At 34.3% G+C, this 22,825-nt stretch overlaps 1 protein-coding gene across 13 annotated transcripts in view; it reads left to right on the top strand.

Annotated features, from left to right (window-relative positions):
* The window catches only part of LOC105220178 (protein anoxia up-regulated), an 80,762-nt gene that overhangs the window by 36,169 nt on the left and 21,768 nt on the right, over nt 1-22,825 (top strand). For 8 of the 13 annotated variants that reach the window (XM_054225578.1, XM_054225581.1, XM_054225577.1 and 5 more), the window contains one exon: nt 7,073-7,262. In XM_054225578.1, the coding sequence (XP_054081553.1) occupies nt 7,073-7,262 (190 nt within the window). Of the gene's footprint in view, nt 1-5,200; nt 5,753-7,072; nt 7,263-7,363; nt 7,791-11,976; nt 22,796-22,825 lie in introns of those variants that run through there. The other 5 variants (XM_054225585.1, XM_054225586.1, XM_054225587.1 and 2 more) reach the window with 3 other exon arrangements.

Genomic DNA, 22,825 nt, shown 5'->3' with positions numbered 1-22,825 from the left:
TACATTTTGATAGTGAATTTGTAATGAATTTTTTATAATTAGTTTTTTGAATCCGCGGCATTTTTTGGAATATGAGCAATTACAGTTTGTTTTTGTTGCTTTTGCTCGAATTCGCGCACGAAAGCACCAGGTGGCCAAAATGATTCATCAAGTAGCAATTGAAAATTAACAGCTGAAACGCCAATCTTGAAAGAAGATATGTTTCTTTCGTATTTAAAGTTAAATTTTCTGACATCAATATCAATATCGTTAATTTTTAATTTCGACGAGATGTAAAACTTTATATCTTCGATTGTGGTATCCGAAGCGAATCTCGAAACGAAAATTGATTTTCGTTGAGGTATTACTACCAAATTTTTTGCCACAAACTCAGAGTTAATAGGAGGCGGATCCTGAATAGTTTTCCGCTTAAGGTTATCGTTATTTGTTTTCGGAGGATTAAGCACTTTTGAAGAGGAAGGCTTCTCTCCTTGAGGGCAAGGAGATGAGAGATTAATAAGGTCAAATTTCACCGGTGACATACTTTTAATGCACAAAGTGGCAGGTTCTTCATTAGACGGACGTTTAGGTTTTGATGAAGGCTTAGCATTATCATCTTGATCATTTAGGCATTTAAATGATTGAAACAACACTTCATAATGCTTAAATTTTTCTGTAAGGTTTTGAAGTTCTCGACCGATTTCTTTAAAATTATTGCGCGCCTGTTTAAAAACTTTAAATAATTCAATATCTGTCGGTCTACACTTTAAGCACGAACCAGCGCAGACCCTTTCCATCGAGAATAGAATCTAAGATTCTACCTGTCAATCCAGCACATTTAAGATGGGCAAGCCCGTCACAAAGCCAACAAGAAACAAAACGATCAGAATCGCCTTTAATAGTACAATTCGGAAAATTGCAAGTCATTATGAAAAAAAAAAAATTTAAATTGAAGGAAAAAACAGAATAGTAAATAATAATAAAAATTAAAATATGATATAATAGTAAATAGAAAAACAATAATAGTTATACTGAATTAGCCGAGATCACAACCAATATAATAGTGAGCAGTTTGAGAAGCACTGAGCCACTTAAAAATAACACGCAAACAGCTGTGAGCAAAAATGAAAGAAAAAAAAAGACGAATCAAAAGAAAAAGAGCAAATTAAAACAAAAACAATATGCAATCGCACAAACAATTGCAAAGTAGGAAGTAAAATTGATAATTGATAACAACAACAAATGATTTAAAAGACTCGGCACCAGAATTTAAGAAAATAGTTAAAATACAATTAAAATTTAAATATGGCACAAAAGCAAATTAGCACAAATACTTAGCTTTAGATTACACTTATTAAAAGTAAAACTTTCTTTAATTATATTAATAAATTTAAGCACAAATTCAAGAACCGAGAAAAAATTAAACTTCACAGTTTGACGTGTTGACGTGAATCGGGTTATGACCCGATTTCACGTATTTTAGGCACGGAGACATTATATTTATTTTTAGAAGAGCGATGCCACACTATAGATGCAGTATTTGTGCAAAGTTCTATTCCGATATCTGCACTGGGGCTTCCTTTATATATTGTAAAGTAAACGATTCAGATCAACTTCAAAATTCTGGTATATGGTAGGCGTGGTTGTGAACCGATTTGGCCTATTTTCACAACATATAATTGGGATGCAAGGGAAATATTATAAACCGAATCCGAAAACTGATTTAAATTGGTCGAGCAGTTTCGGAGATATGGTTTTTGACCCATATGTGGGCGGAGCCACGCCCATTTAAAATTTTGTTTACAATTTTGAATGCAGCTCTTCTGTGCCTTCTTTATAATGAAATTTAAGGCTTCTGTTGGTTTTCCTTACTGAATTAAAGCATTTTTAGTAGTTTTCAACATAACCTTTGTATGGGAGGTGGGCGTGGTTATAATCCGATTTTCTCCATTTTTGGACTATATAAGGAAATACATGAGAAAAACGACTCCTGAAAGTTTATATAGCTTTAGTAATTTACGAGATATGAATAAAAGACCTAGTATTGGGCGGGGCCATCTTCGCACTTAACCTTCTTATGGTGCCAAGGAACACGTGTTCCAAGTTTCATTAAGATATCTCAATTTTTACTCAAGTTACAGCTTGCACGGACGGACAGACAGACATTCGGATTTGAACTTTACTCGTCATTTTATCTACTTTACACATAAATCATTTATTTTCTCGTATTCAAAAGTATATGAAAAGTGCAAATGCTTTTCAAAAATGTATTAAAATCTTTTGTGGGCGTTATGCAAGTCAGCATGGGTATTTTGACGAAATTAAAACCATAAAATCATGCATTTTCGGACCACTGCCACGCCCACAAAATGGCGATAACCAAAAACACATAAAGAGCTATAACTAAGCCATAAATAAAGTTATGAAAATAAAATTTGGAACATAGGATCACATTAGGGAGGGGTACATTTAAATGTAATTTTTTTGGAAAAGTGGGCGTGACCCCGCCCCAAATAGAATTTTTGTATATATCTTGCAAACCAATAAAGCTATATAAACCAAACTTTCTGCAGCGTTTCTTTTAGCCGTTTCCTTATACAGTCCAAAAATGAAAGAAATCGGATAATAACCACGCCCACCTCCCATACAAAAGTTAGGTTGAAAATGACTAAAAGTGCGTTAACTCACTAACGAGAAACGCCAGAGACACCAACTTTTACATAAGAAATGGCAGAAGGAAGCTGCACTGAGATTTTTTACAAAATGGAAAATGGGCGTGGCGTCGCCCACTTATGGGTCAAAAACCATATCTCATGAAATTCGGTATATAATATTTTTTTGACACCCTGATAATATGGGCCAAATCGGTTCACAACTACGCCTTCTTCCCATATAACTCAATTTTGAATCCTTCTGATTCGTTCACTTTATAATGTATACATAAGGAACCGATAGAGATAGCGAAATAAAACTTTACACAAATACTGTATTTGAGCTGTGACATCACTTGTGGAAAAATTGTCAAAATCGAACCATGACTTTTCAAGGCCCCTGATATCAAACATGAAGAACTCAGTGCCTAAGGGTAATTTTTCACCGAAAATATAGGTAAATCTCTAAATAAATTGCGAGAGTATAAAATGTTCGGTTGCACCTTAGCCTTTCCTTCCTTGTTTTATATTAGGCTTGTTTTATTTGACCACCACAAGCTAATAGCTACATCATCGACAAATAAAACGAATTTACCTTATTTCATATCTTCGCTTAAAAATGAATTGTGTTGGCAATGCGGGCACGAACTATCAGCTGAAATGTAATTTATTTGAAAAAAAAAAACAGTTGAATTTATAAATCAATTTTCCTTTTGTCTACCGCTTTTCTATAATATTCTGATCTTTTAAGGAATCTACAATCATTATTAGATTCGGGATGGTCAAACTAAATATGGATAAAGTTTTTATTTACCATTTTGCACATCGATAGAATTTAAAATTTTGGGTTGTTTACATTTTTATCTGTCAAAATGAGGTTTCCCGCTATTGCCAACTACTTAAAAAAAAAAAATCAAACTATTGTGAATAAAAAACAGCGATGAACTGGCAATGCCTCTAGTTCAATATACAAGCTATGACAGCTTGGGACAAGCCAACATAATTATTTTGGCTAAGTCTTCCATACAAAATAAGCTATTAGTTTAATTTGCTGGTCAAATAAAACACGCCCATTACTAGCTTATAATTTGTGTTTTTTGTTTTGTGGTTCAGAATTATGAGTTGAATCTGGCTGCCAAAATTTGTTCTGTGTATGAGATATTACTCACTGCAAAATACTGAGTTATTACTATTCCTTACATGCTGCAGCGTATGATGACATCATTTCTCATTTTAATATTTTTGCGGCAGTATTAATGTCCAGACCCAATGCTGGATGGCTTTACTTGCTTTGCTGTGAGAACTGTCAAAACTGAATAGAACTATACTAGAGCATATGAAAAGATACCAAATGGAGCTTTGCTTCAAGTGCTTGAAGTTATAAATAGATCTATACTCTATTTAGGGTTACCAGTTTGGGCGAAATGTACCATTTTCAGTAATTTTTTTGTTGCTACATTTGCTTATTATCAAGATTTGTTTGACTTTTTGGTGTACAAATAATTAAGTGTGTGGCAACATTGATTGTGACATTTTGAAAGCGTTCAAAACGCTCATTTGGTCATACAAGCATTCAAAGTACGCAAAGTCAACGAAAGCAAGTACAGCTAGCCAGCATTGGGCCTGGACCTTTATACGCTAGACAGACGGCAGAGTTATTCCCGATAAACTGCGCTTTTAATCAGTTCCAATTTTGTGGGTGATAGACGGCAGCAAAGCGAGTTATAAACTCCCATAACAGCTGATTGGCAATAATATTTCCATTTTGCTGAAATAAAATTGGATAGAAAGCAATTATTGCGGTTATTAACCGCACAAATAGTACAAAATCACAATTTATTAAAAAAATAGACATAAATAAGTTATATTAGAACTTCCATTTTAGAAAAAATTAGCATCCGTATGTTTTTGTTTACATTTAATTGAAAAACAGCTGTCAGTATTGCATATTTTCATTCACATTAGGTAAAAAGCGGCCATGTTTAACAATGTTGCCAACGAAAATGCCACGAACTCCCACTAACTCACTAAAATTTTGAGGGTTAAATGGGAGTTAGCAAACGGAGTTAACTGAGATAACTCTCGAATTAACCCCGATTAAAGCAATTATTCCGAAATAATGCCGCCGTCTGTCAGGGGTATTAGTTCGGCTATAATCGCCTAAGTGGTTCCTACGCCAAATATAAATATTAGTTCGTTAATTAAGATTTACGATATTTATAAAGAATAATAATATATATGTATGGATATTGTGAATATATATTAATGCACATTTGTATTTGCAATTTCAATATGATAAAACTTGTCAAGAAATATGCCCACTTTCCACATTAATTAATATCTATTACCGGTTATTCCAAACTCAGTTTTTTGTAATTTTGTTGTAGATGTTTTATTATAATGATCGTATTTTTAATTTAATTTGTCAAATTTCTTAAATAAAAAAAAGATATTCGCATTAGCATTTACTAAACTTCGCTACATCTGTGACTAACTACTTTTATATATTATAGTGTAGTGGAGTTTGCTAACGTTATTTTGTTTTTCTATGATTGATTTATTCTTTACAGTTGAAGCTGAAGTTGATGCCTAAATGATTTATGCCTGCTTTTCATATGGATTTGTAATTAAGTACATATGTATACCTGATTCGCATATTCTGTACAAAGGCTTTTCTTTGAAACTATGCGCAATCAATTTCGGTGCTAACACTAATTATAACAAACAAATAACTTACCATTTATACCAAGAACAAAATTGATATGCATACAAATCATATATGTACGTTTTTACAGCATTTATGCAGGTTATACAATTGTTGAATATCTATATAATATCCAAATTTCAATATTTTAGTTGTTAGTATAATCGGTGAACTTTTTAGATAAAGCGGGTTTATTTTTTACTTGTTGGCAAAACATTTTGGGTGGCATAATTCAAATAAAAAACGACAATGAATAAAATAGGTCATTATGTTTATACTTGTGCATATACAAATATGTATATTGACACATGTGTACTTATAACAATTTTGATATGTTCGACTAAAAATTTTAATATATATGTATTACATTTTAAGAGTGTGCAATTTAAAATAACATGCATTTTATAACTACAACCAATATGTTGCGTTTCCTTATTGAAATTTAAAATTTTATATACATATATGTTCTGACAAGAAAAACAAAAGTTTCAGTAAGTATCTATCAAGGGTCCATATTTAAAAAAAATGCAGTCAAAATATTTTTTTTGTCAATAGAAGATTAGAAAAATATAATCATATAGAAACCAAAGTGTATTAAACAAAGTGAACTAAGTATATGATATTTAATTTTGTTTACCCGAATTTGACATGCTTGTTGCTGTTGTTGTTTGATTTAACCCTTACATTTATTAAAAAATTCAAATTATGAAATTCAAAAGTAAACAAATGTCAAACCAAAAAAAATATTTTTTAAATAAATAAAAGAAAATGCCGGCTGGCAAATTGAAAACAATTTTATCAATATATTTATATTGTCGAAGATAAAAAAGACGGGTTAATGTAAACAAATACATGAATTGTTTACTTGTTTATTGTCAAAAACGGGTATATCAAATACTTAGTTCACTTTGTTGAATACACTTTGGTTTCTATATGATTATATTTTTCTAATCTTCCATTCACTAAAAAAATATTTTGACTGCATTTTTTTTAAATATGGACCCTTGTTTGTCAATTTTGCATAGTTAAAATCAGTATAAAAGTAGTTTCATTTACAGCCAACGAAATTTACTTTTGAGTGACGATAAATTGTAGACCTCTTTTCCATTAAATTTTCCAGTCAAAATTGTTGCATCAAAAATATTTTTGGTGATTTTATAATTGATATTTTTATTGTTGGATATTCAAATCACATGAATGGATATTAATATTGTATTATTTATACCTTGCATGATTGGACGGACGGGCATTACGACTAATATTTGACTAACATCTCTCAAGTGAGATCAAACTGCATCCAGTGTGCAAAATTTCTTTAAAATTGGTTCAGTAGTTTAATGTTTTATATAGATTAGAGGAATATAGTGGCCATTCAAATTTCTTATACGTTAAGTTTAAAAAAAATTGATACACTTGGATATTTGAAAATATTTCTTTTGTGGTTTTTTACCTATAACCTTTTATAAAACTGCTTCAATCACTAATGTGCTTATGTGCTCAGCAAATAAGCAAAAAACTCATGCCACACGATTAAAACACTCTAACGAGTGCAATAAATTATGAACGGAAAGTAACAAAGAAAGCAGAAATAAACGGTAAGTGTTTTAAAATTAAAATACGATAATCGAAACTGAATATTGGTCAAACTAAGATAATAAGTGCATAAATAAAGAAAAATATACGTTTTATGTTCGTTTTGTACAATAATTTCCACATACTGTCTTTTTATTTTCTATAGATCCTGAATTAGATCCTTATCGTCCGTCTCGTAAATTTGGTGCTCCTGTATCATTGGAAGACCCCATTGGAGATGAAACTAAAGAAAAGCAACGTCTTCGACATGATCGCCTAATGACTGTTAATGAGGAGGTTTCAGACGAAATTCAGTTAGAAAAGAAGAAAGCTCAAGCTCTAGAATCTCTAGAAAAGTAAGAAATTTATTTATATGTATGATATCTGTAATTAAACCACATTTATAAAAGTTTTCTCATAAAAATTTGTTAAAAAACGTTATTTATATTTTTTTCAGAATGTTACTTATTACATAAAGATAGAATTGTATTTTGTATACTCTCGCAACAAAGTTGCTAAGAGAGTATAATAATTTTTTTTATCATAACAGTTGTATGTAACATCCCAAACTAAAGGAGTTAGATATAGGAATATATATACCAAAGTGATCAGGACGAGTGAAGTTCAAATCCGCATGTCTGTCTATCCGTCCGTCCGTTCGTCTGTGCAAGCTGTAACTTGAGTAACTTGAGATCTCTTGATACCATACATCTCACCATAGAAAGGTTGCTTTCGAAGATGGGCGAAATCGGACTATTGCCATGCCAACAAAATCGCGAAAACCGGAAACACAAAAATTCCATAATTAAGCCATAAATAAAGCTATGAAAGTTGGGTACAAAGGATCGCACTATGAAGATGCATATTTGGATGTAATTGTTTCGGTAAGTAGACGTGGCCACCCCAACTAAGTTTTTTGTACATAAAGGTACTACCTTATATAGTCCAAAAATAGAGGAAATCGGATTATAACCCCGCCTACCTCCCATATAAAAGTTATGTTGAAAACTATGTAAAATGCTTTGGTTCAGTAAGGAAAAACACCAGAAACCTCAAATTTCATTATAAAGATGGTACAGAAGGGCTGCACTCAAATTTGTATACAAAATTGTAAATGGGGGTGTTTCCACCCACTTATGAATTAAAACCCATATCTCAGAAACTACGAAATTCGTAATATTTTCCAGGCATCCCAATGATATGTTATGAAAATAGGTCAAATCGGTTTACAACCACACCTACTTCCTATATCCCAGTACTGTGAATTCAATCTGAATCGTTTACTTAACAATATATAAAGTAAGCACTAGTGAAGATATCGGAACGAAATTTTGAGGTTTCTAATACATATTTTTAATGAAAATATCTGAGAGATTTCAAAGAAATTCAGAGGAAATATTTTTCTTCTTATAATATATCTCTTTGCCAAAAATTAGTGAAGTCGGGTCATAACTTCACCTAGCTCCCATATACATAATATTAGGGTTTCCAACTCTCAATGGACTTTATACCATATATATGGGTCAAATTGTGTGTTGAATTAATAAAATTAAGTTAATTAACTGCAAGAGTATAAAATGTTCAGTTACACCCGAACTTAGCCCTTCCTTACTTGGTAATGATAAAATTAATATGATAAATCAATTGTGCTGTAGTGAGAATTAAAATCATGTCATATACTGCGAACTATTCCTTTAACTCAAAATTTTGTCTAGAAGATTTTAAGAATAAGGGTTTAAACAGTCTAGAAAAGCGGCCATAATGAAACGATATTTTTAACATATCTAAATGATTTTGAACATCTACTTCCGGAATGTACCAACCATGTCTTATTTACAGCAATCGAAATAACATATGCTGATACGAAACATTTTTAGAAGAGTTTGGACAGTAATTGTACGTAAAAACTTCTGTAAGCATATCAGAGCTAGTTAATAGTCACATGACACAATAGATTATTATTCTATCGCTGGCGGAAATTTTGAAATCGTGGATTTAGATTTAACAAAACCATGAAACAATTATGGATTACGTACAATACTAATATTCATTTTATTTATGAAATTATTAGCATTTTAAAGTTCCGTACACTGCCGACGTAATACTGAATATTTTGAATAGCCAACAACTAAACCATTTTTTAATGTTTAAACGAACGAATTTGTTCATTTCTTAATTTACATAACTCTTTCGAGAGCTAAAAGTTTGAATTTCAAAAATTTCAATAATTTCAAGATATGTAAAACAGTCTGGTCAAATTAGATACGAAAGTTCACTATTTATCTTTTTAAAACAAGCATTTGCAAAGTTTAACCGAATACAAAAGTTAGAAGTTGGATGATTATTAAAATATTTGTCTATGATTTTGATAGAAATTTCCAAAGCATTATAATAATGAAAATATTGAAGCGTTATCAATGATGAAAATATTGAAACTAAATGTAAGGATTTGTTCTTAATTAAATTAACTAGGTAGAGGCTAAACTACTGAAACGATGCACTCTCCGTATATACAGTAGAAAACCTCAGGTTTGTTTACATTATTTTTCATAATTTTATACACCACCGAGGTGTACTTGGGTTGTGTGTTACGCTTTTTTGCTACAATTGTGGTAATTAGGGTATTGTGCTAACATTTAATCTTCACAAAAATTCTAAAGTCCGATGATCAGTAATTAAATAAATATTAAATAAGATACATTTTTTCATTATTATTGGGATTATTTTCAATCATTTCGCATATTTATTAAATTTTATGGTGGTATTAAATGTTATTTATTGATAAGATAGTTAAATTTTATGTGCATGTGTATAATCCGATTCAACTATTTATTAAATATTGTATTCAAGTAAATACATCCCTGGTGGTGACACTGCATTTGGCACTTTCAAAATTTAAATGATTTAATATTACTATGAAACAATTTGAATAATTTTCACTAAATAACTTTGAAAGAGTGTATTTGATTTTAATATAAGTAGTTCTTGGCAAACTGTTCAAGCCTTGGCAATGTCTTCCATAGCTAGTCAGCAATCTATTAGACATTGTATGGAAATTTAATTGAAAGCGATTTCCTTCAGAGAAATTTATTAGCATATTTATATTGATATATGTATAATGAATATTTTAAAATGCACAATTGTTTGCTGTCTTTAACACTATTCGAGAAAGGCTAAATCTCTGAAGACATCTGTACTTTTACAAAAAAAAAAGTGTACGATTCGTCAAACTTTGTAGAAGCTCCTGAGCCTTTTATACATTTCATAAAAAAAATTAATTAGTATTAACTGACGATTCTTGTTCCCTTGAACCATATGGTTTGAAATACCTATTTAATAGGATCATGACGTATTTGGTTTTAAAAATGTTTAAGGGGGGAGCCTGCTTTAGAGGCTTCAAAAAATTAATATTTTCAAGGATTTTTTTGGAAAGGAAAGAAATGTCTGAATGAAATGAAACTTTTAGGATTTATACTTATATATTTGAAAATTCTTCTAAATTTTTTTATTAGTCTACATTAGATATTCTTCATGTTTGAAGAAATTTACGGAGGCGCCTCGAGTGTGCGGGCAAGATGCAGGTCGCAATTTTCATCTGAAACAAAAAAAAAAAAAACCAAAGAAATTTTTAATTTTCAATAGTGTAATTCCTAGGTGAACCAAGAAAATTCAACAAAGAGTGAAAAATTTAACAATCTTTAAATCGTTTAAAAACGGGATTAATGTTAACTTTCTGAAGGTATTTTAGGTTCACTTAGAAGATAATTTAATTCCAAATATTTGATTCGTTTCGATAGGACGTTTACTTTTTTTCCTATCTTGCCCGCCATTTTGAAAAAATCATAAAAATGGAAATCCGAGAAATCGGGTGTCAAAGTTTTCGTTCACAAAAAATCGTAAATTTCTTGAACTTACCCTATTGATATGCTAATCAGCGATTCCTGCTCCATATAACTGTCCTTCGGACTCCTCAAAAAATTAGTTTAATTAAAAATTAGAAGTGATTTACGCAAAAAACAAAAATCGATTTTTTGAAGCCCCCCCCTTAATAAGGCGACCCCTTCTCGTTTGTTTAATTGTAACCAAAAATAACTTACCACAGAGAATTACTTGTGTCAACAAATCTCAAACTTATAAAAATCTCATCTACATTCAATCAATTTTTGTTTGCATATAATGTTGCACACATTGGCGTTAAAAACTTCTATATGTGAGATAAATAAATAATTTCGCGTTATTTAAGACAACAACATATGTAATATTTGATATTTTATGATTAAAGTCATACTAAATTTAAGTACTCAATATAAACAGCGCTGTGGTTTCCACCATTTAAAATCCAAGATGGCAGCTATATACCATCGAGAATTCCCCATGAAAAGTTTTCACTGTATGTACCTCAGTATATAAGTAGAAACCTTTGGTTTGTTTACATTATTTTTATTTTTTACACACCACAGAGGCATATTTGGGATGTGTGCTACGCTTTTTTTGTTACAATTGTGGTAATTAGGGTGTTGTGCTAGCATTTCATCTTCACAAAAATTCAAAAACAAAAAATTTTATGAACAGCACTTAAATAAATATTTAATAATATTATTATTGTGATTATTTTAAATAATTTCCCATGTTTTTCAATGTTATTTTAGTGTTAAATGTTATTTATTGCTAAGTTAGTAATATTTTTGATTCATATGTATGTTGCGATTCAAATAATTCTTGAAACTTAAATTTAAAAAAAATCATACCTGGGTTGGTAATACTCCATTTGGCTCTTTACATTTTTTGAAATTGTTTTGAATTGTTTATATTTTAAATATAAATATTTGTAAATAATATAATAAAGTATCGATATATATCATCCCGCATTTTTTTGAAAATATCAATATCGGCATTAAGCTAGGAGAAGATACTTTTGAAAAACCTACAATGGGGTATATGGAAATATTATGACCCGATTTTAATAATTTTTGGAACAGAGACACACTATTAGACGAAAACAATTTCCTCTGAATTAAATTGAGATATCTGAAAGATTTACCCATATTTTCGGTTAAAATTTATCCTTAGGCGCTGAGTTCAACATGTTCGATATCTGGGGCCTTGAAAAGTTATGGTCCGTTTTCGACAATTTTTTCACAAGTGAAGCCAGAGATGGGAGGATGGAGTCATATGTAGAAGTTCACGTTAGTGAGGAAAGTTTCTGACTGTCATTCACTTAGGAGTGGCCAGGAAGGATTCTTTTACATGTGGCTCAAGCAGCTCACGACTTCCGGTCTTAGACCAAGTATCCTCTGGGTAAACCCGCCGAAACCCGCCTATACGGTTGTGCGTAGGGTTTGGGACCCACCACAAAAAAACGAATAACCAATGAATAAGAAAAAACAGCCTCGGATGAGAGACCCCAATTTTGATGACGACCACTGCAAACGTTTAAAGGACTACGAAATAAGGGCATGCACCTGGAATGTCCGGACCCTTAATTGGGAAGGTGCCTCTGCCCAGCTGGTTGATGTCCTCGTAAGAGTAAAGGCTGACATCACCGCAATCCAAGAAATGCGATGGACGGGACAAGGACGGAAGAAGGTGGGTCCTTGTGACATCTACTACAGCGGCCATATAAAGGAGCGCAAATTCGGTGTGGGGTTCGTGGTGGGAGAGAGACTCCGTCGTCGAGTCCTGGCATTCACTCCGGTGGATGAACGTCTAACCACAATCCGCATCAAAGCGAGGTTCTTCAACATATCGCTGATTTGCGCCCACGCCCCGACGGAAGAGAAGGACGAAGTGATCAAAGGTACCTTCTATGAGCGCCTAGAACGTCCCTATGAGCGCTGCCCCCGCCACGATGTCAAAATCGTGCTTGGCGATTTCAACACTAGGGTGGGTAAAGAAGGTGTCTTTGGCACAACAGTCGGAAAATTCAGCCTCCATGACGAAACATCACCAAACGGTCTGAGGCTGATCGACTTCGCTGTCCCCGGATCGAATCACTCGCAACCAGATCGATCATGTTGTGATAGATGGACGACATGTCTCCAGTGTTTTTGATGTGCGTACGCTTCGTGGTCCCAACATCGACTTGGACCACTATCTTGTAACAGCTAAGATACGCACCCGCCTCTGTGTAGAAAAGCGTACACGTCAACAAACACAAGGAAGGTTCGACATCGAGAAGCTTTTTCTACTCGACTTGCACTCCTGCTCTCTGAGAGCACTCATCAGCATCTCGGTATAAGGGAGCTGTGGGACGGCATATCAAACTCCTTACGTACAGCTGCAACCGAAACCATTGGTTTTCGGAAAAGTCAAAAAACAGCTGGTATGATGAGGATTGTCGTCTCGCAGTGGAGAGAAAACAGACTGCCTACCTCGCAATGTTGCGATCGACCGCAACACGAGCGGGATGGGAAAGATACCGAGAGCTGAAGAGGGAAGCGAGACGCATTTGCAGACAAAAAAAGAAAGAGGCCGAAATGCGTGAGTATGAAGAGCTTGACAAGCTGGCCGACAGGGCTAATGCTCGAAAATTTTACGAAAAGATCCGGCGACTAACTGAAGGTTTCAAGACCGGAGCGCACTCCTGTAGGACCCCCAGAGGTGATCTAGTTATTGATGACCAGAGTATACTGAGTTTGTGGAGGGAACACTTCTCCAGCCTGCTGAATGGCAGTGAAAGTGCAACACCAGGAGATGGCGAACCCGATTCCCCAATCGACGACGATGGAGCAGATGTTCCATTGCCCGACCGTGAAGCAATTCGAAAAGCAATTACCCGATTGAAGAACAATAAGGCGGCGGGTGCCGATGGATTACCGGCCGAGCTATTCAAATACGGCGGCGAAGAGCTGATAAGGTGCTTGCATCAGCTTCTTTGCAGAATATGGTCGGAAGAAAGCATGCCTGACGATTGGAATCTCAGTGTACTCTGCCCAATACACACAAAGGGAGACCCCACAATTAGCGCCAATTACCGTGGGATAAGCCTCCTCAACATCGCTTATAAGGTTCTGTCGAGCGTATTGTGCGTATTGACTAAAGCCCACCGTCAACAAACTGATTGGACCTTATCAGTGTGGCTTTAGACCTGGAAAATCAACAACGGACCAGATATTCACCATGCGCCAAATTTTGGAGAAGACCCGTGAAAATAGGATCGACACACACCATCTCTTTGTCGACTTTAAAGCTGCTTTCGACAGCACGAAAAGGAGCTGCCTTTATGCCGCGATGTCTGAATTTGGTATCCCCGCAAAACTAATACGGCTGTGTAAGCTGACGTTGAGCAACACCAAAAGCTCCGTCAGGATCGGCAAGGACCTCTCCGAGCCGTTCGATACCAGACGAGGTTTCAGACAAGATGACTCACTCTCGTGTGATTTCTTTAACCTGATGATGGAGAAAATAATACGAGCTGCAGAGCTAAACAGAGAAGGTACAATCTTCTATAAGAGTGTACATCTACTGGCGTACGCCGATGATATCGATATCATTGGAAACAACACCCGCGCCGTTAGTTCTGCTTTCTCCAGACTGGATAAGGAAGCGAAACGTATGGGTCTGGTGGTGAACGAGGACAAGACGAAATATCTCCTGTCGTCAAACAAACAGTCAGCGCATTCGCGTCTTGGCTCCCACGTCACTGTTGACAGTCATAACTTTGAAGTTGTAGATAATTTCGTCTACCTGTGAACCAGCATTAACAGCAATAACAATGCCAGCCTGATAATCCAACGCAGAATCACTCTTGCCAACAGGTGCTACTATGGACTAAGTAGGCAATTGAAATGTAAAGTCCTCTCTCGACGAAAAAAAACCAAACTCTACAAGTCTCTCATCATACCCGTCCTACTTTACGGTGCAGAAGCGTGGACGATGTCAACATCCGATGAGACGGCACTAGGAGTTTTCGAGAAAAAGGTTTTGCGGAAGATTTATGGTCCCTTAAGAATTTTCAACGGCGAATACCGCAGACGATGGAACGATGAGCTGTATGTGTTATTCGACTACATAGACATAGTCCAGCGAATAAAAAAACAGCGGCTACGCTGGCTAGGACATGTTGTTCGAATGGATGAAGGTGCTCCAGCTCTGAAAGTATTCGATGCAGTACCCGCTGGTGGAAGCAGAGGAAGAGGGAGACCTCCACTCCGATGGAAGGACCAGGTGGAGAGGGACCTGGCTTCGCTTGGAATAACCAATTGGCGCCAAACTGCCAGAAGGAGAGATGCGTGGCGCGCTGTTTTGGACTCGGCTATAACCGCGTAAGCGGTGTCTACGCCAGTCAAGAAGAAGAAGAAGCCAGAGATGATATGCACTAATTGTGTAAAGTTTTATTCCGTTATCTTCATTGGTTCCTTATGTTTACATTGTAAAGTGAAGGATTAAGATGGATTTCAAAAATTGTTCATGTTATCAGGGTATCAAGAAATTATAAATTATATACCGAATTTCATTCGATTCGGTCGAGTAGTTCCTGAGATGTGGTTTTTGACCCATAAGTGGGCGATGCCACGCCCATTTTCCATTTTGTAAAAAAATCTGAGTACAGCTCCCTTCTGCTATTTCTTCTGCAAAATTTAGTGTTTCTGACGTTTTTCGTTAGTTAGTTAACCCACTTTTAGAAATTTTCAACCTAACCTTTGTATGGGAGGTGGGCGTGGTTATTATCCGATTTCAACTATTTTCATGGTGTGTGGTGGGGTATGTAAGAGAACCGACTGCAGAAAGTTTGGTTTATATAGCTTTATTAGTTTGCGAGATATACACAAATAACCGATTTGGGGGCAAATACATCCAAATATGCCCCTTACTAGTGCGATCCTTTATTCCAAATTTTACTTTTATAACTTTATTTATGGCTTAGTTATGACACTTTATAGGTTTTTGGTTTTCGCCATTTTGTGGACGTGGCAATGGTCGATTTTGGCCCAACCTCCACAGGGTGCCAAAGAATACGTGTTCCAAGTTTCGTTAAGATATCTCAATTTTTACTCAAGTTATCCGTTGCACGAACAGACGAACGGATGAACGGACGGACAGACAGACATCCGGATTTCAACTCGTCTTCATCCTGATCATTTTGATATATGTAACTCGTTTAGTTTTATGACTTACAAACAACCGTTGTGTGAACAAAACTATAATACTCTCTTTAGCAACTATTGTTGCGAGAGTATAATAACGATATATCGGTGTTTTTCGAACAAGCCTAATAGTATGTTTACATATAAAAATATTTTCTAAGTGGTATAAAATATACTACTATTATGCAGTCATAATTAATTAATAGCATTGAAATATGTCCGATATGAGTTAGAGAGACTTCGAGTTATAGAATTTTCATTAAAACGTACAATTCGTACAAAAAGTGTTTAAATATTGACTTTAGTTATTTACTTCGCATAAAGTTTTGTGTATATAACCTTAAAACATAAATTCTGTAATTCTATTGTTGCTGTTTACTTTTGTTTGGCTCTTGACGTCTGTATCCCATGCTTTTGTTATATGATTTATCCAATCCATAAGTGTAAGGTAAGGCTCCTTTAAAATTCTGCCTCGATAGTACAATTTTAAATTTTGTATTATGCCCTGGTCGAAAAGTTCGATTTCTAGAAGCAATTTTGTATGAAATTTGACTTCTATTGCCCATTCAAAAGTTCGAGTTATGGAGAACTTCGAGTTAAGGAAGTTTGAGTTATGGAAGGAAATTTGTATGAAATTTGATTTCTAAACGTTATTGCCAATGCAAAACTTCGAGTTATGGAGATCTTCGACTTATAGAAGTTCGAGTTATGGAAGTTTCAATTCAATTTGAAAATGAAATAACAAGCTACCAACTGCCCACATAAAATATCTACCATCGGCAATCGATTTGACAGTTCATAGATGTTTTCTGCAGCTTGAGTAGGAATAATGAATGTCAAGAAATACATTGACATTTTAAGAAACAATTGTATTCAAAGTGCAGACAAACTTGGAATTGGGGGTTATCTGGTCCATCGTTAAAAAAATTGTTGAAAACTTACAATATAAGGGACTGGAAACATCTTAAAGTAGCATTATATATAATTTCAGTTTTTGTGAAAATATTATTTACTTTTATATAAAAATCAATACATTTGACATTCTGCAGTAATTTTTCATCCAAATTTAGTTTTTTTTTTAAATTTGGTTTGAAAATGTCTATTTTCGCTGAAAAATAGTACGAGTAAATCAAAGTTTTTTATTTTGTTTAATGAAAGTATGTACATTTGCCTCCACACTTAAAATCGCCGATCATATCCAAAAATTTTAGCAAAATCGAAATATAACACTGTTGGATATTCCAGTAAGTGTGGAGGAAGCCAAACGACGAGTTAAACCCAATTATAATAATACAATTAAGAAGGAAGAAAATAATACGAGCTGCAGAGCTAAACAGAGAAGGTACAATCTTCTATAAGAGTGTACAGCTACTGGCGTACGCCGATGATATCGATATCATTGGAAACAACACCCGCGCCGTTAGTTCTGCTTTCTCCAGACTGGATAAGGAAGCGAAACGTATGGGTCTGGTGGTGAACGAGGACAAGACGAAATATCTCCTGTCGTCAAACAAACAGTCAGCGCATTCGCGTCTTGGCTCCCACGTCACTGTTGACAGTCATAACTTTGAAGTTGTAGATAATTTCGTCTACCTGGGAACCAGCATCAACAGCAATAACAATGTCAGCCTGGAAATCCAACGCAGAATCACTCTTGCCAACAGGTGCTACTATGGACTAAGTAGGCAATTGAAAAGTAAAGTCCTCTCTCGACAAACAAAAACCAAACTCTACAAGTCTCTCATCATTCCCGTCCTACTTTACGGTGCAGAAGCGTGGACGATGTCAACATCCGATGAGACGGCACTAGGAGTTTTCGAGAAAAAGGTTTTGCGGAAGATTTATGGTCCCTTAAGAATTTTCAACGGCGAATACCGCAGACGATGGAACGATGAGCTGTATGTGTTATTCGACGACATAGACATAGTCCAGCGAATAAAAAAACAGCGGCTACGCTGGCTAGGACATGTTGTTCGGATGGATGAAGGTGCTCCAGCTCTGAAAGTATTCGATGCAGTACCCGCTGGTGGAAGCAGAGGAAGAGGGAGACCTCCACTCCGATGGAAGGACCAGGTGGAGAGGGACCTGGCTTCGCTTGGAATAACCAATTGGCGCCAAACTGCCAGAAGGAGAGATGCGTGGCGCGCTGTTTTGGACTCGGCTATAACCGCGTAAGCGGTGTCTACGCCAGTCAAGAAGAAGAAGAAGCCAGAGATGATATGCACTAATTGTGTAAAGTTTTATTCCGTTATCTTCATTGGTTCCTTATGTTTACATTGTAAAGTGAAGGATTAAGATGGATTTCAAAAATTGTTCATGTTATCAGGGTATCAAGAAATTATAAATTATATACCGAATTTCATTCGATTCGGTCGAGTAGTTCCTGAGATGTGGTTTTTGACCCATAAGTGGGCGATGCCACGCCCATTTTCCATTTTGTAAAAAAATCTGAGTACAGCTCCCTTCTGCTATTTCTTCTGCAAAATTTAGTGTTTCTGACGTTTTTCGTTAGTTAGTTAACCCACTTTTAGTAATTTTCAACCTAACCTTTGTATGGGAGGTGGGCGTGGTTATTATCCGATTTCAACTATTTTCATGGTGTGTGGTGGGGTATGTAAGAGAACCGACTGCAGAAAGTTTGGTTTATATAGCTTTATTAGTTTGCGAGATATACACAAATAACCGATTTGGGGGCAAATACATCCAAATATGCCCCTTACTAGTGCGATCCTTTATTCCAAATTTTACTTTTATAACTTTATTTATGGCTTAGTTATGACACTTTATAGGTTTTTGGTTTTCGCCATTTTGTGGACGTGGCAATGGTCGATTTTGGCCCAACCTCCTCAGGGTGCCAAAGAATACGTGTTCCAAGTTTCGTTAAGATATCTCAATTTTTACTCAAGTTATCCGTTGCACGAACAGACGAACGGATGAACGGACGGACAGACAGACATCCGGATTTCAACTCGTCTTCATCCTGATCATTTTGATATATGTAACTCGTTTAGTTTTATGACTTACAAACAACCGTTGTGTGAACAAAACTATAATACTCTCTTTAGCAACTTTTGTTGCGAGAGTATAATAACGATATATCGGTGTTTTTCGAACAAGCCTAATAGTATGTTTACATATAAAAATATTTTCTAAGTGGTATAAAATATACTACTATTATGCAGTCATAATTAATTAGTAAATAGCATTGAAATATGTCCGATATTCTTCTAATATTGGTTAGAATATTTATTTTTTGTATACATATGTGAGTCAAGTCCAGAACAGGGAGTTAATATCTATTTAATATTAATAATCATTGAAAATAGAATACAGTGGAACTCATATAACTCGAATCAGCATAATCCACAAAAAACTTTGAGTTAGAGAGACTTCGAGTTATAGAATTTTCATTAAAACGTACAATTCGTACAAAAAGTGTTTAAATATTGACTTTAGTTATTTACTTCGCATAAAGTTTTGTGTATATAACCTTAAAACATAAATTCTGTAATTCTATTGTTGCTGTTTACTTTTGTTTGGCTCTTGACGTCTGTATCCCATGCTTTTGTTATATGATTTATCCAATCCATAAGTGTAAGGTAAGGCTCCTTTAAAATTCTACCTCGACAGTACAATTTTAAATTTTGTATTATGCCCTGGTCGAAAAGTTCGATTTCTAGAAGGAATTTTGTATGAAATTTGACTTCTATTGCCCATTCAAAAGTTCGAGTTATGGAGAACTTCGAGTTAAGGAAGTTTGAGTTATGGAAGGAAATTTGTATGAAATTTGATTTCTAAACGTTATTGCCAATGCAAAACTTCGAGTTATGGAGATCTTCGACTTATAGAAGTTCGAGTTATGGAAGTTTCAATTCAATTTGAAAATGAAATAACAAGCTACCAACTGCCCACATAAAATATCTACCATCGGCCATAGCAATCGATTTGACAGTTCATAGATGTTTTCTGCAGCTTGAGTAGGAATAATGAATGTCAAGAAATACATTGACATTTTAAGAAACAATTGTATTCAAAGTGCAGACAAACTTGGAATTGGGGGTTATCTGGTCCATCGTTAAAAAAATTGTTGAAAACTTACAATATAAGGGACTGGAAACATCTTAAAGTAGCATTATATATAATTTCAGTTTTTGTGAAAATATTATTTACTTTTATATAAAAATCAATACATTTGTCATTCTGCAGTAATTTTTCATCCAAATTTAGTTTTTTTTTAAATTTGGTTTGAAAATGTCTATTTTCGCTGAAAAATAGTACGAGTAAATCAAAGTTTTTTAATTTGTTTAATGAAAGTATGTACATTTGCATCCACACTTAAAATCGCCGATCATATCCAAAAATTTTAGCAAAATCGAAATATAACACTGTTGGATATTCCAGTAAGTGTGGAGGAAGCCAAACGACGAGTTAAACCCAATTATAATAATACAATTAAGAAGGTCAAGCAGGGGTGTGGAGGTGTCATGGTATGGAGTTGCATACCCACATTCGGTGTTGGCAATTCTGTTTTTATCGATGAAATTATGACTAAAGAAGTGTATTCGAAAATTCTTCAAGATAGTGTGTTACAAAGTGGGGGAAAATGGGATTGACTGGATGTTTTATTTCCAGCAGGACAACGATGCAAAACATACCGCACTCATAGTGAAGATGTTGTTAATACAAAAAGTGCCCCATTTGTTACTAGCACAGGAGGTCTCCAAAGAACCCAGATGGCAATCTCATCGATCATTTATGGTATTACATATTTACAAAAACACCTAAGAAAACACCATACTACTTCAAAAATTCAACTTAAAGCTTGCTCCTAGATGAATGGCAAAATATAGGTTCCGCTTACACAAAAAAATTATTCACCCCATGTCTGACCCACTAAAAGAAGTTATTTGATTATGAGAATATCCCACTAGATATTAAAAGCAATTTTGGTAAACTTATTATTAAGTTTTTTTTTATACATTTGATACCTTTTTGCATTTCCTACTTTTGCGGTGCGAATTTTTAAGTTTTGCTTGCTTTTTTGACTATTTTTTTTTTAAATATATAACTTTTAATATCTAATTTTTATATTTCTCACATGAGATACAATTTATTTACTTAATTTCAATTAAAACAACCGAACAATTTATTGCTATATTTTTTTATTAAGAAAACACACAATTTGACCCATATATTCGGCATAAATATATTTCACATATTAACGATTTATAATCGTATTTTTGAAAATCCTATAATTAGGTATTCTCATATATTCATATATAAGGGAAGTTATGACCCGATTTTAACTTTTTCTGGTACAGAGACACACTATTAGAAGAAAAATATTTCCTCTGAATTAAATTAAGATACCTGAGAGATTTACCGAAATTTTCGGTGAAAAGTTACCTTGGGGCACTGAGTTTTTCATATTCGATATCCGGGGCATTCAAAAGTTGTAGTCCGATTTCGACAATTTTTTTTATTTGTGTAAAGTTTTATTTCGCTATCTTCATTGGTTCCTCATGTATATATTATAAAGTGAAGGAATAAGATTGAATTCAAAAATTAGTTATATGGGAAGTTGTCGTGGTTGTAAACCGATTTCGTCCATTTTCTACACGTGTCATCAGGGTATCAAGAAAATATTATATACCGAATTTCATTGAAATCTGTCTAATACTTCCTAAGATATGGTTTTTGACCCAAAAGTGGGCGACGCCCATTTTCCATTTTGTAAAAAAATCTCAGTGCAGCTTCCTTCTGCTATTATTGCTGTAAAATTTAGTATTTCTGACGTTTTTCGTTAGTGAGTTAACTCACTTTTAGTAATTTACAACCTAACCTTTGTATGGGAGGTGGGCGTGGTTATTATCCGATTTCAACTATTTTCATGGTGTATGGTGGGGTACGTAGGAGAACCGACTGCAGAAAGTTTGGTTTATATAGCTTTATTGGTTTACGAGATATACACAAATAACCGATTTGGGGGCAAATACATCCAAATATGCCCCTTACTAGTGCGATCCTTTATTCCAAATTTTACTTTTATAACTTTATTTATGGCTTAGTTATGACACTTTATAGGTTTTTGGTTTTCCCCATTTTGTGGACGTGGCAATGGTCGATTTTGGCCCAACCTCCTCAGGGTGCCAAAGAATACGTGTTCCAAGTTTCGTTAAGATATCTCAATTTTTACTCAAGTTATCCGTTGCACGAACAGACGAACGGATGGACGGACGGACAGACAGACATCCGTATTTCAACTCGTCTCGTCATCCTGATCATTTTTATATATATCTATATATATACCCTATATCTAACTCGTTTAGTTTTATGACTTACAAACAACCGTTATGTGAACAAAACTATAATACTCTCTTAGCAACTTTTGTTGCGAGAGTATGAAAATGGAATTATTCGCAAACTTTTGTGATATGTGACGGACGGACAGACAGACATCCGTATTTCAACTCGTCTCGTCATCCTGATCATTTTTATATATATCTATATATATACCCTATATCTAACTCGTTTAGTTTTATGACTTACAAACAACCGTTATGTGAACAAAACTATAATACTCTCTTAGCAACTTTTGTTGCGAGAGTATGAAAATGGAATTAATCGCAAACTTTTGTGATATGTTTTATAAAATGTCTTCGAAATGGTAAGGTACACTGTATGTAGAATATGGTTTGGTAAATTATTTCGTAGTATTTTGAGTTAAATTATTATTGTATTTATTTGAAAATGTAATTTATAACTTATAAATGTAGAATATAAACATTCACTCAAATAAGTAACCGGAAATTCTCGTTTTAAATTTTTCCGCT

The sequence above is a fragment of the Zeugodacus cucurbitae genome, chromosome 2, assembly GCF_028554725.1.
Source record: "Zeugodacus cucurbitae isolate PBARC_wt_2022May chromosome 2, idZeuCucr1.2, whole genome shotgun sequence".
Taxonomy (NCBI): Eukaryota; Metazoa; Arthropoda; class Insecta; order Diptera; family Tephritidae; genus Zeugodacus; species Zeugodacus cucurbitae.
Note: the sequence above shows the minus strand (reverse complement) of the source record. Positions and strands in the feature narration are given on the sequence as shown.